Here is a 17,066-nt window from a genome sequence, read left to right as displayed (position 1 = left end):
GACTATGTAAGGCGCTTGCCCTCTACCCAACATCCCCCGACGAGAAATTCATTGGAGGCATACCGAGAAGTATTGGAAGATAAGCTGAAGAACCAGCACAAACACCTTGGCACGCTTGGCTCTAAAGAGGCCTTGGAGGAGCGGAGACGCACATGCATCTCCCTTGGTCTCCTAGACAGGGAACACCAGCATTTGGTGAAATGCATCTTTGAGGCCTTGCCAACCAAAGAAGAACTTGGACCTTTGCCTACAGGCTCACAACAGGAGACACCATCTCCAGTAGATGACAATGAGAAGAACAGCGACGACGAGGCTCACCTTTTCATCACATAAGTGCCAGCCTCACCTGCGCCAACTTCGTAGATCAGAAACACGGCTTTAGTACGTTTGTGCTCAGCCTCTCAGAGGAAGAAGAAGAGAAGTTCCACTGGTAACGTGGAAAATCCAGGAAAGAAACCTCGTTATTCCATTTTGAACTATTTCCTCAGTCAAAACTGAGTAACTTACCGAAAGCCTGATTGTGCACTGTATCTAAGAGTTAAGAGTTCGATTGTGTATGTAAGAGTTAAGAGTTCGGTTAAGAGTTCGATTCAGGGTCCGGTTTTATGCTACATCAGTCCAATAGTAAGCAGACTGATTTGTCTGTCAAGAATCACTTTCTTTTCCTTCGTGGATTGCATAATAGCTCATAGGTTGATTACTACCTGAGTTGAGAAAATTTTGCAAGAGGCTATGTAAGTCAAACCCGAATTAAAAGGATGTCTTTCTAGGTGCAACTGTGCTTAGAGTTTCTTATCTCATTTATTAAAGTTTGTTAAGGTGGATCGAAATAGGGTCTCTTTAACCTCTTTTGCCGTTGCCATGGCATCCAATGTTGAGACCATGGCTATCTGAATTTATCATTTTTTTGGTTTTTGTTTAGAGATGTGTACTCAATGTTGTTTTCCTGATCAATTCTGGTGTAATTGAGATCCAATACCAAAGATATGTCACGATGGAGATGTTTAAACTGTTTCGATCCACCTTAAGCTAGGGCCATTTTCATTCCAGCCCTTTTCTTTAGGGAGTAAGCTGTTCTTCCGTCTTGAAATTGGAAATCATCATCTCTAAAAATAGCAGTCCACTGTCCAAATCCGTGCTTAGTTATCCCTTACTTTAGAAAATTGTCCTCCTCTTTTGTGAATTTCAAAACATGACGAATGTTCCTCTAAGAGCGCAAGTTTCTTTTAGGTAGGGAGTCCTTTTTGGGGGAGGAGCTGATGTTTTGCACTCTTTCAACTGAAGGCCTGGCGTCGGAAGTTGAATCTCCGAGTCTTGCGTGGACATCCTCGTCCACTTCTGAACCATTGGCACCTTGAAGTTTTTGTAAGCACTTGAGACCCTTCAAAGCAACTTCACGGGATCGCTGCTTTTGATAGTGATCTTTGGCAACAGCAGAACTGTGTTTTTGGTCCTCCGACAAAATCCTCTGCTTCTCGCTAGTGAGCTCATTCAGGCTCTGCGTTTCAACAATTTGGCGATAACGCGTGAGATGGATGTACTTTCCAATTGAATCAAACCCCAGTTTGCTCATGATCTCCCCCAATTTACCATGTTGGCCTCCATTTCTGTTGACGAGAACAAAATCGCACTGGGGTTTAAGCAAAGGTCTGACGTACGAGATGTAGCCATTGAGAACTTGCATGTTTGCATCGGTCAGAATCAAAGAATCAAATCCATACTTTCCAGCAATCTTGAACGTTTTCTGATCAATAAATCCACCTTTTTCCTTAGCTGTGGCAATCATGTCCACCGTCAAATTTTGATAAGTCATGGGACGCCACCCTTTCACTTTGATGAACAGATACATGGCAACGAATTTCGTGGCAAATGTCAAGTCTGAAGGGTTAACTTGAGCTGGACTCAATTTCCAAATCTTCACGGTATTTTCGTACAAGGCAGATGAAATTTCACCACCTCAAACAGCTCCTCCATTGTTGCCCAGTGGCCTCTTGCTTCCAGTGTCTCAATGTCAAAATCTTGCATCCACTGCAATCTCATAATTTTTGCAACCATCTTTCGCGCTCTTTTGTGGTACAACTCTGTTGCAGAGAACTTTCGAGGAACTGCGTCTGGCACACCATGAAGTTTTCTGAAGACGATCATTTCAGAAATGGCATCTATGTAGCCTAAACGCCCACCATGTCCAAGCTTGCATTTGTCTTGTAAGAAGTGGATAAACTTCAACAACAAATTTGGAGAACACAGACTAAAGTCCACCACGTCAAAAGTCAACTCTTCCTCCTCTTCACAACAAAATCTAAATCGCGGGAATACTTTGCCAATGTCACACGACAAGGAAAATGAGGGAAGTAACGTTCTGGCATGTTTTGTAGTCTCAATTGTCTGATCTTGAATTGTGTTCACCATTGAAACATTTCTTGCTACCTTTAGCAAATCTGTGATTTCTTTCAAATTGGGCTTTTCATCGAAATAAAAGAACCAACTTTGCTTGGTATTAACATGTTTTCTGCACCCTCTTTGACTTTGAAATCCATCGTGGTCACACTCTTGTATTGGGCAGTGATACAAGCTGTCGGTTTCTTCCTTTTCCAAGTGAAGCCGTTTTGGTTTGGGTTATGCTACATCGATATCCAACCAATCGACTTTGCACTTCTTGCTCATTTTGCCTTTTGAAGAGCATTTGGGCAACACGATCTCCTTTAAATCTGAACCATAACCAAGGAGTCAATGACAAATAAAGGAACTGCATATATGTTTGTATTTGCCAAGGCATGCCTTAACTTGCCCGCCCTCACTATTGTGCAAACTTCATGACAGTGAGATGCAACCAACCTTGCCCAAGCAGGTCTGAGTGCACCCTATTGTTTGCCTTATTCACAAAGGACACCTTAATTTGGGAACAAAATCAGAATGCGTAAAAAAATGACCCAAGATCTGTTCCCAAATGACCAATTTGGGGACAATATGTTCCATTTACAGATAGGAACTCGGAACAAAACAGTCCTAATTTACCAATTTGGGAACAACGTGTTCCATCAACAGATAGAAACTCGGAACAAAACAGTCCTAAATGACCAATTTGGGAACAACGTGTTCCATTTACAGATGGGAACTTGGAACAAAACAGTCCTAAATGACCAATTTGGGAACAGTGTGTTCCATTTACAGATAGGAACACGGAACAAAACAGTCCCAAATGACAAATTTGGGAACAATGTGTTCCATTTACAGAGGGGACCTAGGAACAAAACAGTCCTAATTTATCAATTTCGGAAATGTTTTCCATGCACAGATAGGAACCCAGAACAAAAAAGTCCTAATTTATCAATTTGAGAACAATATGTACCATTTACAGTTGGAAACTTGGAATGAAATGTTCCTCTTTTACACTAGTGTGAACGTTTTGTTCCTACCTTGTAAAAAATCTGGTCCTCTTATGGTCAATAGGAACACAAAAACGAGGAACAGTCGATACTAGAGGAACGTTCCTTTTGGACTATAGGAAAAGCCAACGAAACTTAAAATCAGTGAAAAAACGAGGCAAAGACTAAAGAAAAACTCAAAAAAGTGTAGGTCAAACGCTTAGGTGAAATGAAAACAACATTTAAAATCTGGTGAAGTTTGTTTCACTCAAACGTAGCAAAACACGCAAACGACAAATTTTGGGGAAATGTGGAAGAGGGAAGAGAGAAGAGGAAAGAGGAAAGCACGAAGAGGGAAGAGGGAAGAGAGAAGAGGGAAAAGGGAAGAGAGAAGAGAGAAGAGGGAAGAGGGAAGAGGAAAGAAGGGAAAAGGGAAGGGGGGAAGAGGACAGGAGGAAGAGAAAAGAGGAAAGAGGGAAGAGAGAAGAAGGAAGGGAGAAGAGGGAGAAGGAAAGAGGCAAGAGGGAGGAGGGAAGAGAGAAGGGGGAAGAGGGAGAAGGGAGGAGGGAGGAGGGAGGAGGGAATAGGGAGGAGGGAGGAGGGAATAGGGAGGAGGGAGGAGGGAAGAGAGAGGAGGGAAGAGGGAGGAGGGAGGAGGGAAGAGGGAGGAAGAAAGAGGGAAGAGGGAGGCAAGAGGCAAGAGGGAGAAGGGAGAGGGAAAGAGGAAGGGGAAGAGGCAAGAGGCAAGAGGAAAGAGGGAAGAGTGGAGAGGGAACACAAAAACAAAGAAATAAAAATTGGAGAAGGGAAGAAAGGAATAACAATGGAAAAAAGAAACAGAAAAAAGGGAGCAAGACATATTTCCAAAATGTACACTTGGAAGAAGAACCTCCATATTTCACCGAGAAACCTATCTTGTGCACTTTTCGTATTTGTACGCCCTATTATTATTAGTTCACTCAAATTTCAATTCTACAACTATAGCCCTTCGCAGTTACGTTTTATACACAAAGAGGAGGGAGAACCGAAAAACAAAAAATGAGGAACGTCAGTATTTCATACCTTGGCTGGTTTGAACAACCAGAAAGACCATTAAGAAATTAAGGAAAAACTGCTTTAGCGGGAGATGATGATCGGAAGACATCTTGCTAAAACTGAGCGAACAATTTACTTGCTTGATGTCTTAAACCCCACGTCACTGTTACACGTTAATTTATGCTTACAAGTGCAGATAAATATTCATATCAGAGGGGAAAGGACGTGGGGTACTGAGTGGAAGATGTACGTGACCCCGTTTTTCTTAAAGATTTGTTTCGATCAAACAGATCGCCAAAAAACGTAGACATGACCCTTTTAGCCATATACACTCTCTCTAAGCTTGACTTTACTCATATAAACACTCTTCAAACTTACCTCTAACTTTGACAGGCCAGTTCATTCACCTAACTCTAGTTCATATTTTCCCTTCTCAGCTGTACAGGTCCTGACGTGTTGTTGACTCACTCACCAAAGGTTTTAGATCAGTGTTGCATTGTTATAGAATGACATAACTTTCAAACGAGTCATCTTTGCATCGGCTATTGGCATGGTAGTTATTGCAAAAAATTTCTGTCAATGAATTTATAATTTTTGATCAACATACTTCATGCAGAACTTAGTTCCTAAATTTACAGACTTTCTTGAATGTAAGGTCCAGTTAGGTAACCCTACTTTTTGGTGCCACAAAGGGCTTCGTAAGCCTAATGCTTCCGTACTTTGTAGGGATGGAATCCACCTTAATCATAAGGGTCAATATGCTCTCTATGGGAGTTACAGGGGTGCCATTTTATGCGCTCTGAGATCCATTTCACTGTCATTGCTTTTATTGTCATCCAGGGTGGATCAGTTGATCACGCCCCCAGCTTATTTTAGGTCGCGGTTACTCCCCCTTTCTTCGGTTTAAGCGTGAGCTTGTGCATAAACAGATGGCTGTTCCGCTGGCCTCTCGAATCCCTGAAAAAATTCAGTCAAAAATTTGGGCAAACGAATATATTGATTTTGGGACACTGTTACAGAGGTCATATGCAAATGATTCGAAGTACAATTTTGTTGTCCAGGCTTTGCCATCCGCGGATCGGCCGGTCATAAGTCTAGAGCCAGCACAAAAACCGAAACATATAGCCATGGTAGTTCAATGGATCACAGCCTTTCAAACCTTTGTAGCGATTTATACTGTGCGGTTTCTGAACGACGCACCCGCCTTAATGAAACATAGCGAGACAGTGCGGGACCTGGCCGCTAAGAACACTCACTGGCGCTATTATTATGAAAATTTCCGCTTCTTGCGACAAAAAACTCTTCACTGGGAATTGTGGTTGCAGGCGCACCACATGAACAGCCCTTTCCGTCTGGATTCCGCTGGAAATTTCACCGGGGGGGAAAGTGTTCAGGCTGCAACTTCAAACGTGAATGTTTCAAATGTGGGACTCAACATCCCGTGAACCACTGTACGTTTCCCAGCCGACAGCAATCAGATCCGCATAAAAATGTGTCCTGATCAGCAGGACCATTTGTATCTAACAAATCCACTGCTGCATCCCGCCCTGTCTCGTCCACTATCAACACCAATTAAAGTTGATAAATTACAGTTGTACCTCAAGGGATACCCCGCTCGCTCTCAGCAATACCTACTCAACGGCTTTCATTTTGGTTTTTCCATTGATTATGTTGGACCTCATCAGAATTTTTCATCTAAAAATCTTTTATCCACCATTACCAATCCTAAGGCCGTTGACAACAAACTTGACAAAGAGATCCAGCTGGGCAGAATAGTGGGTCCATTTGATACTCGGCCGTTTTCAGTGTTTCACATCTCTCCGTTACGATTAATTCCTAAAAAGTTACCTGGGGAATTCCGCCTAATTCATCACTTGTCTTTTCAAGAAGGGCACTTAATCAATTCTCATATTCCAAAAATTGCGTCTAGTGTTCATTATGCTAATATCGATGATGCGATTAGGTTAGTTCGGCGCACAGGCAGGGGCTGTGCGCTAGCAAAAACTGATATCAAACATGCTCTTCAATTGATTGCGGTCAGCCCTTCCGATTACAATTTGCTCGGGATTTGCTGGCGCGATAAATTTTATGTTGATCGAAACCTCGCCATGGGGCTATCCAGTTCCTGCAAAATATTCGAATGTTTCAGCTCTGCTCTTGATGGATAGCTCGCTTTAAACTAAATATAGTGGGGATTCTTCACCTTTTAGACGACTTTCTTATCGTCAGCAAATCTCTTTCATCGCGTGCTACTAATTTAAGAGCATTCCTTCAGACATGTGATGACATAGGTGTCCCCACGGCTCCTGAAAAAACAGTAGGTCCTAACTTTGTTTTACCATTTGCGGGCATTGAATTAGACACACTTAAAATGGAAGCCCGGCTTCCAGAGGAAAAGCTTGCAAAATGTCGTTCGCTTATTCGGGACTTTCTCCCAAGAAAGAAGGTTACGTTGACTGAACTACAATCTTTAATTGGTCTCCTTAATTTTACTTGCTCTGTAATTGTACCCGGTAGAAGCTATTTACGCCGTCTAATTAATTTAACTGTAGAGGTCAAGCGCTCACGCCATTTTATCCGTCTTAATCGTGAAACAAAAGCAGATCTTCGCTTATGGCTTACTTTCCTAGAATCATACAATGGTAAATCTTTCTTTTTGGATTATATTTGGCTTTCGTCTGCTAAACTCCACCTTCATACCGATGCAGCAGGCTCTTTAGGCTATGGCGATGTCTTCGGTGCACATTGGTTTTTCGGCCCCTGGCCTCATAGCTGGCTAGGTAAGAATATTATAGTTCTAGAAATGTTTCCCATTGTTATTAGTGTTTCTATATGGGCTTCAGATCTAGCAAATAAGTGCATTTTGTTTCATACAGACAATCAAGGCCTAGTAGAGGTAATTGATAGAAAAACAAGCAAAGATCAACTCAAGGTCGTGAGCTCCTCTTGCAATGTTTGAAACATAATATTTTGTTTCGGTCGGTTCACGTGCCTGGGGTGTATAATGTCAAAGCTGATGCTTTATTGCGCTTACAGGTTACGAAATTCAAGTCCGTCGGCCAGGGTGTGGATCATGCACAAACGCTAGAACCAGCCCATCTTCTACCACAGAACTGGCTTCTGTAACAAGGCACTTGTTATCTGCCAGTTTGTCTAAGGGTTCCAAGGACGCTTACAAATGGTCCTGGTCATTATTTCTCGCTTGGGCTCAGTCCTGGTTAGGTAACTGTAATTTAAGCTTACCGTTACAGCCAGCTGTCTTGGCATTATTTGTGTCTCACCAATATTCACTGAAATACGCTTCTTCGACCGTTACTAGCTACTTATCAGCTATTGGTTATGCTCATAGGTTAGCAGGAGTTAACGATCCTACAGAAACTGTGCTTATTCGACAAAATCTGAAAGGCTACAGTAAGTTAACGCCGGTGCACGATGTGCGTCTTCCTATTACACTACCGACATGGAGACAGATCATTGCGTCATTTCAAAGCACCACAGGGTCAGCGTATCAATTACAAATGCTGACAGCCATGTGCTCTTTAGTTTTTTTCGCCTTTTTACGCGTTGGGGAGATTACCGTTAACGGAAGGGATTATAATAATCTTATTAGGCTTCCTCAACTAGAGCATTTAGTAAACGAGAAAAGACAGGTAACAGCCCTGCAGCTCACGATTTTGAAATACAAACATAGTAACAATGGGCCCCCCTCTACGATTTATATATATAAAGAAGGCTTTTGTTGTCCGGTCCAAGCCATACTAGATTTCGTTTCTACACGAGGATCGTTCAATGGTCCTCTTTTCTGCTGGCCGGACGGGGCACCTATCACTAGATCCTTTTTTGTGGAACAACTTAATCGAGCACTACGATTTTGCAATCTTGATCCTGCTTTGTACAAATCCCACAGTTTCCGAATAGGCACAGCGACTTGGGCCACTGCCAAAGGTTTTTCAGACTCACAGAAGTAGTCAATAGCGCTCATAGGGGCCGTAACCAATCAGCGTGCAGGGATTATACCACGGGACCAAAAATTTCCCATACATTCTCTTAAATTTTAAAATCCAAGATGGCGCATTGAAAGGTAGAAAATGGCGCCCACCGGAAATGACGTCACTGCGCATGCCCAAATAAGGCGCGAGCCAATGCGTGAAATTGAGGGTGTCACGTGGTTGGTCAAATAAGGTGCGAACCAATGAGAGAGGGTTCGGATGTGAATAAAAAAGGTGGATTTTGGTGGAGTTGGCATTGTTGTTTCGAGATCGACGACAAGAAGATGGCCTCAGTGGAGAGCAAGATGAAGGTGGAGGTGGTTGAGATTCCTGCAGGAGAGTTGCCAGACTTGATTCCGAGAGATGAATTTGCGGAGAGAGTGTTGAAGGCTGTGAAGGATAATCTTCTTGGAAAGATTATGAAAAGTGCCGTTAGTGACAGTACGGATAACGTCCTGAAGAAAGAAATGACGAAGCTGGCTGATGAGGTGATCAAGTTCAGACAAGCCATGTCAAAGAGGATGCTTAGTGACGAGTCTCTGACGGATAAGGACCCCGTGTGCTTGGAGAGGTTGAAGGATAGTTTTGAGGCCGGATGGAAAGAGTGGAGGAGCGGTTGGGGCGACAGAGAAGACTTGGCGTACCAAGCATTTATCAATACGATGATGTCACCACCAGAGTGAAAAAACACAAGATTTTTAATGATGCCTGTAACAAAAACTAATAAAGATCCTTTAACGAGAGAATGTACATGGTTTGTTGTGTGATTTTTTGCATCATCTTGAGTGCTTGCACGTCATTGGTTCCCAGGTGCACGAGGGATAACATCATGGTCTGAGGGGTGAGAAATTCTCCGTGAAAGCCTGAGGATTCAAAAACGCGTCCGAAGGGCCATACATCGGAGAGGTCTTTTCTCATGTACCATGGGTAGGGGAAATGTTGGGTGAGGAAGAGGAGCATGACATCTTCGTCGGGGTGGGGTTCGTCCAAGCAGATTTTACAGGCCAGGGGTCTCTATGGAAAAATAAGAGAGAAAAAATGAATGCCCCGACCAGGAATCGAACCTGGGTCTTTGAGGCCACAACTCAACATCTTAACCATTAGACCATCGAAGCGCTTACCTCTTTAGGACTTGGTTTGTGGGATGTCATGGTGAGGTTCTCCAAAATTCACGGTTTTACAATGAGGGCAGAGTCTTTGGGTAGGGTGCAGCCACCAATTGTGGAGGGTTCTACAGGTTCCGTGATAGAATTGGTCGCAACACGTGGTCAGGAAGTAGTCGTTGATACTGTGATTGGGGGTGAATCCTTCCTTACACCACATGCATTTTGGGTTAGGAAATGACATTGAGTCTGAAAATAGAACAAAAAACAACTTTTTATTGGACACTACACTTGATTACAGGGTGGGACGTGTGCACGATCCTGATGACCAGCGCCCTCTTTTTTTTCTTCTTCATGATCATAATAAAGAAAAGATTTGACATGATTGACTCTGTTCAGCGCCTCATCATAATGGTTTCCAAGGAAGACGGGATCGTAACGGGAAGTCTCTTTATTGTGGTACATGCCATAGATGGCCCCGCAACAGGTTGAATAGACGCACCCTAGTCCCCAGGCTTCTCTCCGCGGTCCCGAGACTGCGTGGACGAATTTGTTGTGGGTCCCGTTTTTACCCAATTCTAAGATAGGTTGGCGGCAGCATGGTGTGGATTGCTTACAGACATAACAACAGCTGGGTTCCATTCTAAAAAAGTCATAATAATTGTTTGTAGGCGTTGAGAGCCCAGTCCACATCGATTACTAAATCATTAATATCGTCTTCTTCAGCGACCCCCAGCATCTCTTCTAGGAATAATAAGTCTATCTCATCCAGGGCCACCCCGATGAAACCTAAAAGGTTTTCTGGGTCCCTGTACAAAGGGGTCTCTTCTTCGTCCTTCATCCACTCTCGCACCCGCTTTCCCAAGGTAGTCAACTCAGAATTACATCGCTCTAACACTTCCATACTCACTTGGTTTCGCCACCCACAGCAATGATAATATCCACAGTCTTCTATAGGCACTCATACAAGTTTTTTCACTAAAACTCAGAGTGAAAGTGAACGGTCCAACTCGCTTGTTTTATACACCCAGTACAACTGGGTCCAGTCTACGACCGTGAGTGGGGCGTGGTAGGGGATACCCCCTATCCCCTGGGTCTGTAGGAACACGTGATCTCGGCTTGATCTGTGATTGGCTGGACGGATCTGCATAAAGCGAACCGGCGTTGTCTGCTCTTCACTCAGTTTTTGAAACTTGTATTGAGCATCACTATGGCCCTTAGAGAGATTGGTCTGCAAAACCATGTGCCGAGAAAGCCTGAGACTACCTACAAGGCAAGTGATAGAATGGATGAGGACTGGGTTCGATTTTATGAGGAGATGGATTTCCCAATCCGGGATTTGTTGACGGGCCGCCGTTGGCTTATACGGTTCAAGGATTCAAGTCAGCTCGAGGTGATGTTGCACCAGATCCTCTTCTTCACGGATGAGCAGCGCGAGAACTGGACACGAAGCCAGCGAAAATATCGCATCATAGAGAAGGTGTTTGGTAGAACGTTGTTCAATGCGATCCTGGCCATTCGAAGGAACATTGTGTGGGAACTGAAAGTGAAGCCACTAGTGGACAGAGTGACATTTCCCAGACTTATGTTATGCTATCAATTTGAGCCTTTCATCGCTCACTGGACTGAGAGACAAAAGAACACGGCAAAGCGATATATCAATGTCATAAACTTTTATTATAGCATTTTCAATCAATGCAACCAGAACACAATGCGATCGATGATCGATGCGGAAGATAAGTTGCCAAACATGTAGAAAAGAATGTGAATTAAAAAATCAGAGTGTGTTTTTACAAAAACTGTGTCTGTCTCTTTCTTAGTTTGGGTTCTGTCCATTGATCAGTTTAGCTTCGGCGGCCCCTCGTGGGAGTTCGTTGATCCATTGAAAGAACTTGCAGGTGCGCTTGGGGCACTTGAGATAGAGCCTGTCTGGGTTAGCCTCGGAGTGGGAGGTGGCTAAGACCAGGGACTTGTTGCATAGACATCGGAAACGGGCTGGGTTGATGGTTTTGTAGCAGGGGTGGGTCTGTTCGTCGACGCGTTTCAGGTAGGTGCTCACTTCACTAGCACCACAGGTCACATAACACTTGGTGAAGAATCTGGAAGAGGGGCATCGGTAATACTCCCAGGTACTACCGTCGGGGGTTTGCACACTCCCAAATTTCATGGGTACCATACAATGCGGGCAGGTGTGATTTTGTGTTTTTTTCAGTTGGTTCAGGAACTGATCGGGGTCGAATTCCTGCAACACTTGTACTTCAGTGAATTCTCCTTTGTCGTCCACTTTGGGTGGTAATTTTATGACGTTGTCTTTCTCAAATTTCTCGAGTCCTATCCGTGACATGGATTGAATGACGATTGGAGGAGGTGATTCTTCTAGCACTGTCAGGCATCCGCCTTGAATGGCAGGTAGCTTTGACTCTATGAAGAAGATAGAGATTGAGTTAGCACCCCAACAAGGTGTTTTCTCGTAGCATGGTTTCTAGGATGTGTCTGGTTTTTCGCACGTTTTTGGGGGTCAGTCTTAGTCTTCGATGTTGATGGTTACATTTCATTTCGCTTTTGACTTCTTGGCATTTGATTGAAAAGGCGCTCCAGGGTTGTGAGAAGCCTTTGAGAGGTACGGTGGTCCAACTGACAGAGTCCGGTGTGATCTCTTTGAGGAGTACGCGTTCTTTGAAACGTAGTCTAGAACGAGGTTTTTTGAATAGCCATCTAAGGTGGATTGTAGTTTACCTCCTCCTTCCACTCTCTTGGGTAGGAGCAGTTTCAGTTTCTTATGAGCCTCCTTTTTGGATGATTTTGTTTTCTTATCGGGTTCAACATGTGAATCCATGGCACCTGCGAAATGACTCGTGATGGAATGCGTGGTTCAACTTTATAGACGGTTTTACGACCAATCGGAGACGTGTCAGGTGATGGGATCATGTGCTGGTCTTCATTCTGATTGGTTGAGTTAAAAAATGACACGTGATCACTGAAAGTACGTGTACTGAGTGAAAGTGGAGGTGCGCCACGGGTATAAAAGGAGCCCGCTTGACGCAGTGAATCATTCTCGACTTGCTCGTGGTGAAGTGATGACCTATAGACCTATGAATGATAGAGACGTGGCAGAGATCGTGCAAGATTTGAGACGAATTTTGAATCGAGCTTCTGATGTTTTGGAGGAAATCGAAGAAGGCGAAAGACCGTTACATGTGAAGCTATTTGACTTAGAATTGCACGTTGTCTCCCCTTTGTACTATAGGCTTCAAAGACACCTGATTGACTGGGGCGACCCAAAGAACCATCCTGATTTGTCGGATCTAGGAAGAAAGAAGTTTAACGAGTCCAGATGACTTACTACAGCAACTCTAACCAGATTCGGGAACTAGTGAAGCAGACTGCGGATGAGAAGGTAGAAACTTTAAGAGATCTCGATGCCATTCCGAATGCAAAAGTGGACGTGTACATTTTTGACAATCTCTTCGAACCGTTAGGTAAAATACCTGAGTGTATGTGGTGTTTTGATCTATTGATGAGACGTCGTCCTGACTGGGGTGGTACGATTTTGAAGTTAATGAAGAAGAATGACAGGGTGTATCTGTTCTGTGGTGAGTGGTGTCGTGTGCTGTATAGAAGTTGTACCAACCATTTCAGATTTATTCATTGTCGGGATCCCACCCTGGACGTAGAGCGTTCCTGTTTGATTGCCACCGATAACATCACGTACACAATGAGTGAGGGTATCCGTGATCTGTTTAAACCCTTGCGGTTCGCTCGTGACATATCACGACGGGTGTTGGAGGCAGACGAGAGTCCCAGGGTGAAGTCGTTACTGACTTTCAACAAGGGAGATCACAAGGAAACTTGTCTGAAGTTGGAAGAGTTGATCAATGATATCATGCGTCAACGTGATCTGTGGAAGGATCGGTTTTTCTTTTGTGCCATTGAGGCTGATGAGGATGATGAACTCTGTGGTGTCTGTAAGGAATCGATGCGTCAGGCATTTTATGTGAAGGGGGATGAGGAAGAAGCCCTGAAGTGGAGACCCAGTAAAGGGGGTTGTTGTTGGAGAAATTGTAGATATTATGCCATGGATTCCTACGACGAGGACTATGATGAGGAGTATCGCCAAGATTGTAAGAACATGGAACTGCCTGACAACACGTCAGGATTCACATCCGAGGATGATGACGACGAAATGTGTAATACTAATCAGTATTCTTTCGCCTTCTTTTCGATAACCAATCAGATTTGTTTTTTCGTAAGAACCAATCAGGCACGACGTTTTTGTACATATAAGAAAGTTGAAATAAAAAATTGGGTTGAATCATTTTATGATGTCTCAAGCACTGAGTTGGTTGATCTCGAGAGTGTGTGCGACCATGGCCGATCGATGTAGTTGGATCGCCTTGTGTTCCAAGTGTGCTAGAGTCTATGCACGATACGGTGAAGGTGAACCCATCCCAGGTACTTTCAGTGATTCGCCCTTGGAGGTGTTTGATGAGACTAATGTCGAAGGCAACGTGATGCGTTTTGTTGCTTATATGTTGTGGTTGAAACAGCAACCTGATTCATTTAAGAAGTATCTCGATGTACGTGAGCAACGTTTCGAGTTGTGGAGACAGTGCATTTACGTACTTTGGCGATTATGAAGAAGAGTAAAAGTCAAAAGAAGAAGGTGATTTCGACCGGGACGTTACTGGGACGGTATCGGGATCCTTCCAGACCCGGTAGTCTGGATGGTCTGACACGATTCGCCAAGGCCAATAAGATCTCGGTATGACGTGCTTGCGAGGTCTTGCAACGGGATTTGGGGTACTCGTTGCACAAACCCAGACGTCGTCGGTTTCCCACGGTCCCGGTTGTGGTGTTCGGAATCGACAAGCAGTGGACGGCTGACTTGATCGAGGTGATCAATATCGCCAAGTACAATCGAGGGTATCGTTATCTCTTGACGGTGGTGGACATGTTTTCCAAGCACGCCTGGGTCCAACCCTTGAAGAGGAAGACAGGTAAAGCGGTGATGGAGGCCATGGCTAAGATCTTGAAAGGAGGTAGAAAACCCATCAATCTTCAGACGGACGACGGGAAGGAATTCTACAACAAGACATTTCAGGATTTGATGAAACAGAAGGGCATTCATCATTTTTCGACCCAAGGGGATACGAAATCCAGTGTAGTGGAACGGTTCAATCGGACCCTGAAAGAACGTTTGTATCGGTACTTCACCGTGCAGAATACGTTGAAGTTTGTACCCGTGTTACAAGATCTGGTCAAAGGGTACAATCGATCGTATCATCACAGTATCAAGATGGCTCCCGATCAAGTGACTTTGACCAATAGCGAGGACGTGTGGGAGACTCTTTACGGAAAGAAAAAGGGAAAAAAATGAAGAAAACCTCAACTCAAAGTCGGGGATCGTGTGAGACTGAACAAGAAGTTCCGACAGTTCAAGAAGGGGTATTTACCCGGTTGGACCGAAGAGGTGTTTGTGATACGTAGGGTGCGTCCGGGTAAGGTTCCCATGTACAAAGTGGAAGAATGGGATGGGACGTCGGTCGATGGGACGTTTTACACGCAAGATTTGCAAAAGGTGACCGTGGAAGACGACGATCTGTTCCGTATCGACAAGATCGTCAAACGAAAAGGGGATAAAGTCTTGGTGCGTTGGAAAGGTTGGCCAGTCAAGTACGACAGTTGGGTGGATAAAAAAGACGTGCTCGTGAAAAAGACGAAAAAATGAAAGACTTTTACGTGCAGTTGCTGAGCAACGCCAGCATGAGCGAGTTCCCGGACAACAAGGCCAACAGTTTCAAGAATCGTCTGCCTTACCCTCTCACGTTTGACTCCGACAAGGAATGGAAAGTGGGATTGGCAGGCGTTTCTTACCCGATACAACCTGCACGACCGCATCAAGTACCAGTCCCTCAAGCGCACGACTTTGACGATGATGATTATGTGTTCGGTATTGAGTGGACTATTGAAACGTTCATCTTGCAATCCGATGGGGTTACGTGGCGTCCTGGGCGATACCACGTACCATTTGACGTCACCGGTAAGGAACTGAACCGTGACCGACACAAAGTGATGAGTGGCAGATCTCTCATGCAATACCTCATCAATCGTTTTCACGAACGAATGTATCATTATATGGATCGCGCAAACGAAAGTCTACAAGCACCAGACGGTAAAAAATACTACCCCGTGTTCAGATGGGAGGGGAATGATTTGATTCTGAACAACACTGACACGTTCCTCAACGAGTCCGGAGACAGACAACGTCCCAGAGTGTATTTTTGTTCTAAACTGGTCAAGGCGTTGGGTTTGATTAACGAGGATTCGTATTACTCCGTTGACTTGAACATGAATGTGATCAAGATCTTTCCAAACGACACCGTCCCATCTGATTTTAAGAAAGACTGGACCAACCATGACACCAATCGCGCTCATAACTTTTGGAATTTGAAAAGCCACAGTACGTTACAGCTCAGTCCCTATTGCAACTGGCACTTCAGTTATTTGGACGAGGAATACTCCAAGGCGTATCGGGGAGTCACCGTCCATCCGGACCTCCCTCCTCCTCGCAGTCCCATGTACCTGTATTCGAATGTAGGTCATAGCACGATCACAGGGAATCGAGTGACGGACCTATTGAGAGAAGTACCCCACGACCCTACCAAGACGATGTACGAACCGAATCAGATTCGATATACACCTGTGCGCAGCAATGTTTTGGATATAGTGGAGGTGTAATTGGCCAAGAACGACGGAAGACTGGTAGACTTTGAATCGGGCGTGACCTCGTTGACATTACACTTTAAGGATGAATGAGTCTCCCGATGACTTTTACGTGCAGTTGATGAGCAATGCCAGCATGAGCGAATTCCCGGACAACAGGGCCAACAGTTTCAAGAATCGTTTGCTGAACCCGTTACAGTTGAGAGAGTCGGGATGGAAAGTGGGTATCAGCGACCTCTCTTTTTCGTCCGCTGTGTGTAAGATGCGCTTGAAAGATTCTCTTCTGTTTGAAATCTGGTGGATCGAGATGGAGAACGCAACTCGAAACATATACACTAATGTCGCTGGAGTGACAAGAGAAGGCGATTTGGAATTCACGCCGAGGACCGGTACCGAGTTACTGAACATGATACGACATCGATACATGTGGAGGTTGAGAGATCAATCGGATGTCGACGTGTCAATGTACAAGAAAAAGAGTAAACCTGACGAACCCACCGAATTGCTGTACACGGTCATGAATCGTGCCGAGAATGGAGAATGTGTCCTCCACAACTTGAGAACGTGCACCAGCCTTGACATCAAAGGTAAACGCGTCTTTGCCCAAATGTCCATTGGAATCGAATTGGCCAAGAAGATGAAATGGGTCAAGATGGGAAAATTGCAAAACGGACAACCTGGTTACGTCTTGGGACCCAACTTGAGGAAAGAATTTCCCACAGAAGTGGTACCCATGGCCACGGACTTGATCAAACCACAGAATGACGGGGACGAGCTATTTTACAAGATCGATGCGGACACATTACATTTGAGTTGTTTCATCAATTGGGTTTTCACAGACCTGGATCGTA

General features: G+C 44.4%; 1 protein-coding gene and 1 pseudogene across 1 annotated transcript; both read left to right on the top strand.

Annotated features, from left to right (window-relative positions):
• The first annotated feature begins 8,673 nt into the window (after positions 1–8,673).
• On the top strand, positions 8,674–9,139 carry LOC149103569 (uncharacterized). The gene has a single exon (XM_089272803.1). The coding sequence runs from the start codon at positions 8,674–8,676 to the stop codon at positions 9,070–9,072; it is 399 nt and encodes a 132-aa protein (XP_089128929.1). The 3' UTR covers positions 9,073–9,139.
• A 5,477-nt stretch (positions 9,140–14,616) lies between these two features.
• LOC149103568 (uncharacterized) lies at positions 14,617–16,308 on the top strand (annotated as a pseudogene).
• The last annotated feature ends 758 nt before the right edge of the window (positions 16,309–17,066 follow it).

Source organism: Orbicella faveolata, unplaced genomic scaffold (genome assembly GCF_042242905.1).
Source record: "Orbicella faveolata isolate gen_17 unplaced genomic scaffold, um_ofav_v1 contig_35, whole genome shotgun sequence".
NCBI lineage: Eukaryota > Metazoa > Cnidaria > Anthozoa > Scleractinia > Merulinidae > Orbicella > Orbicella faveolata.
Note: the sequence above shows the minus strand (reverse complement) of the source record. Positions and strands in the feature narration are given on the sequence as shown.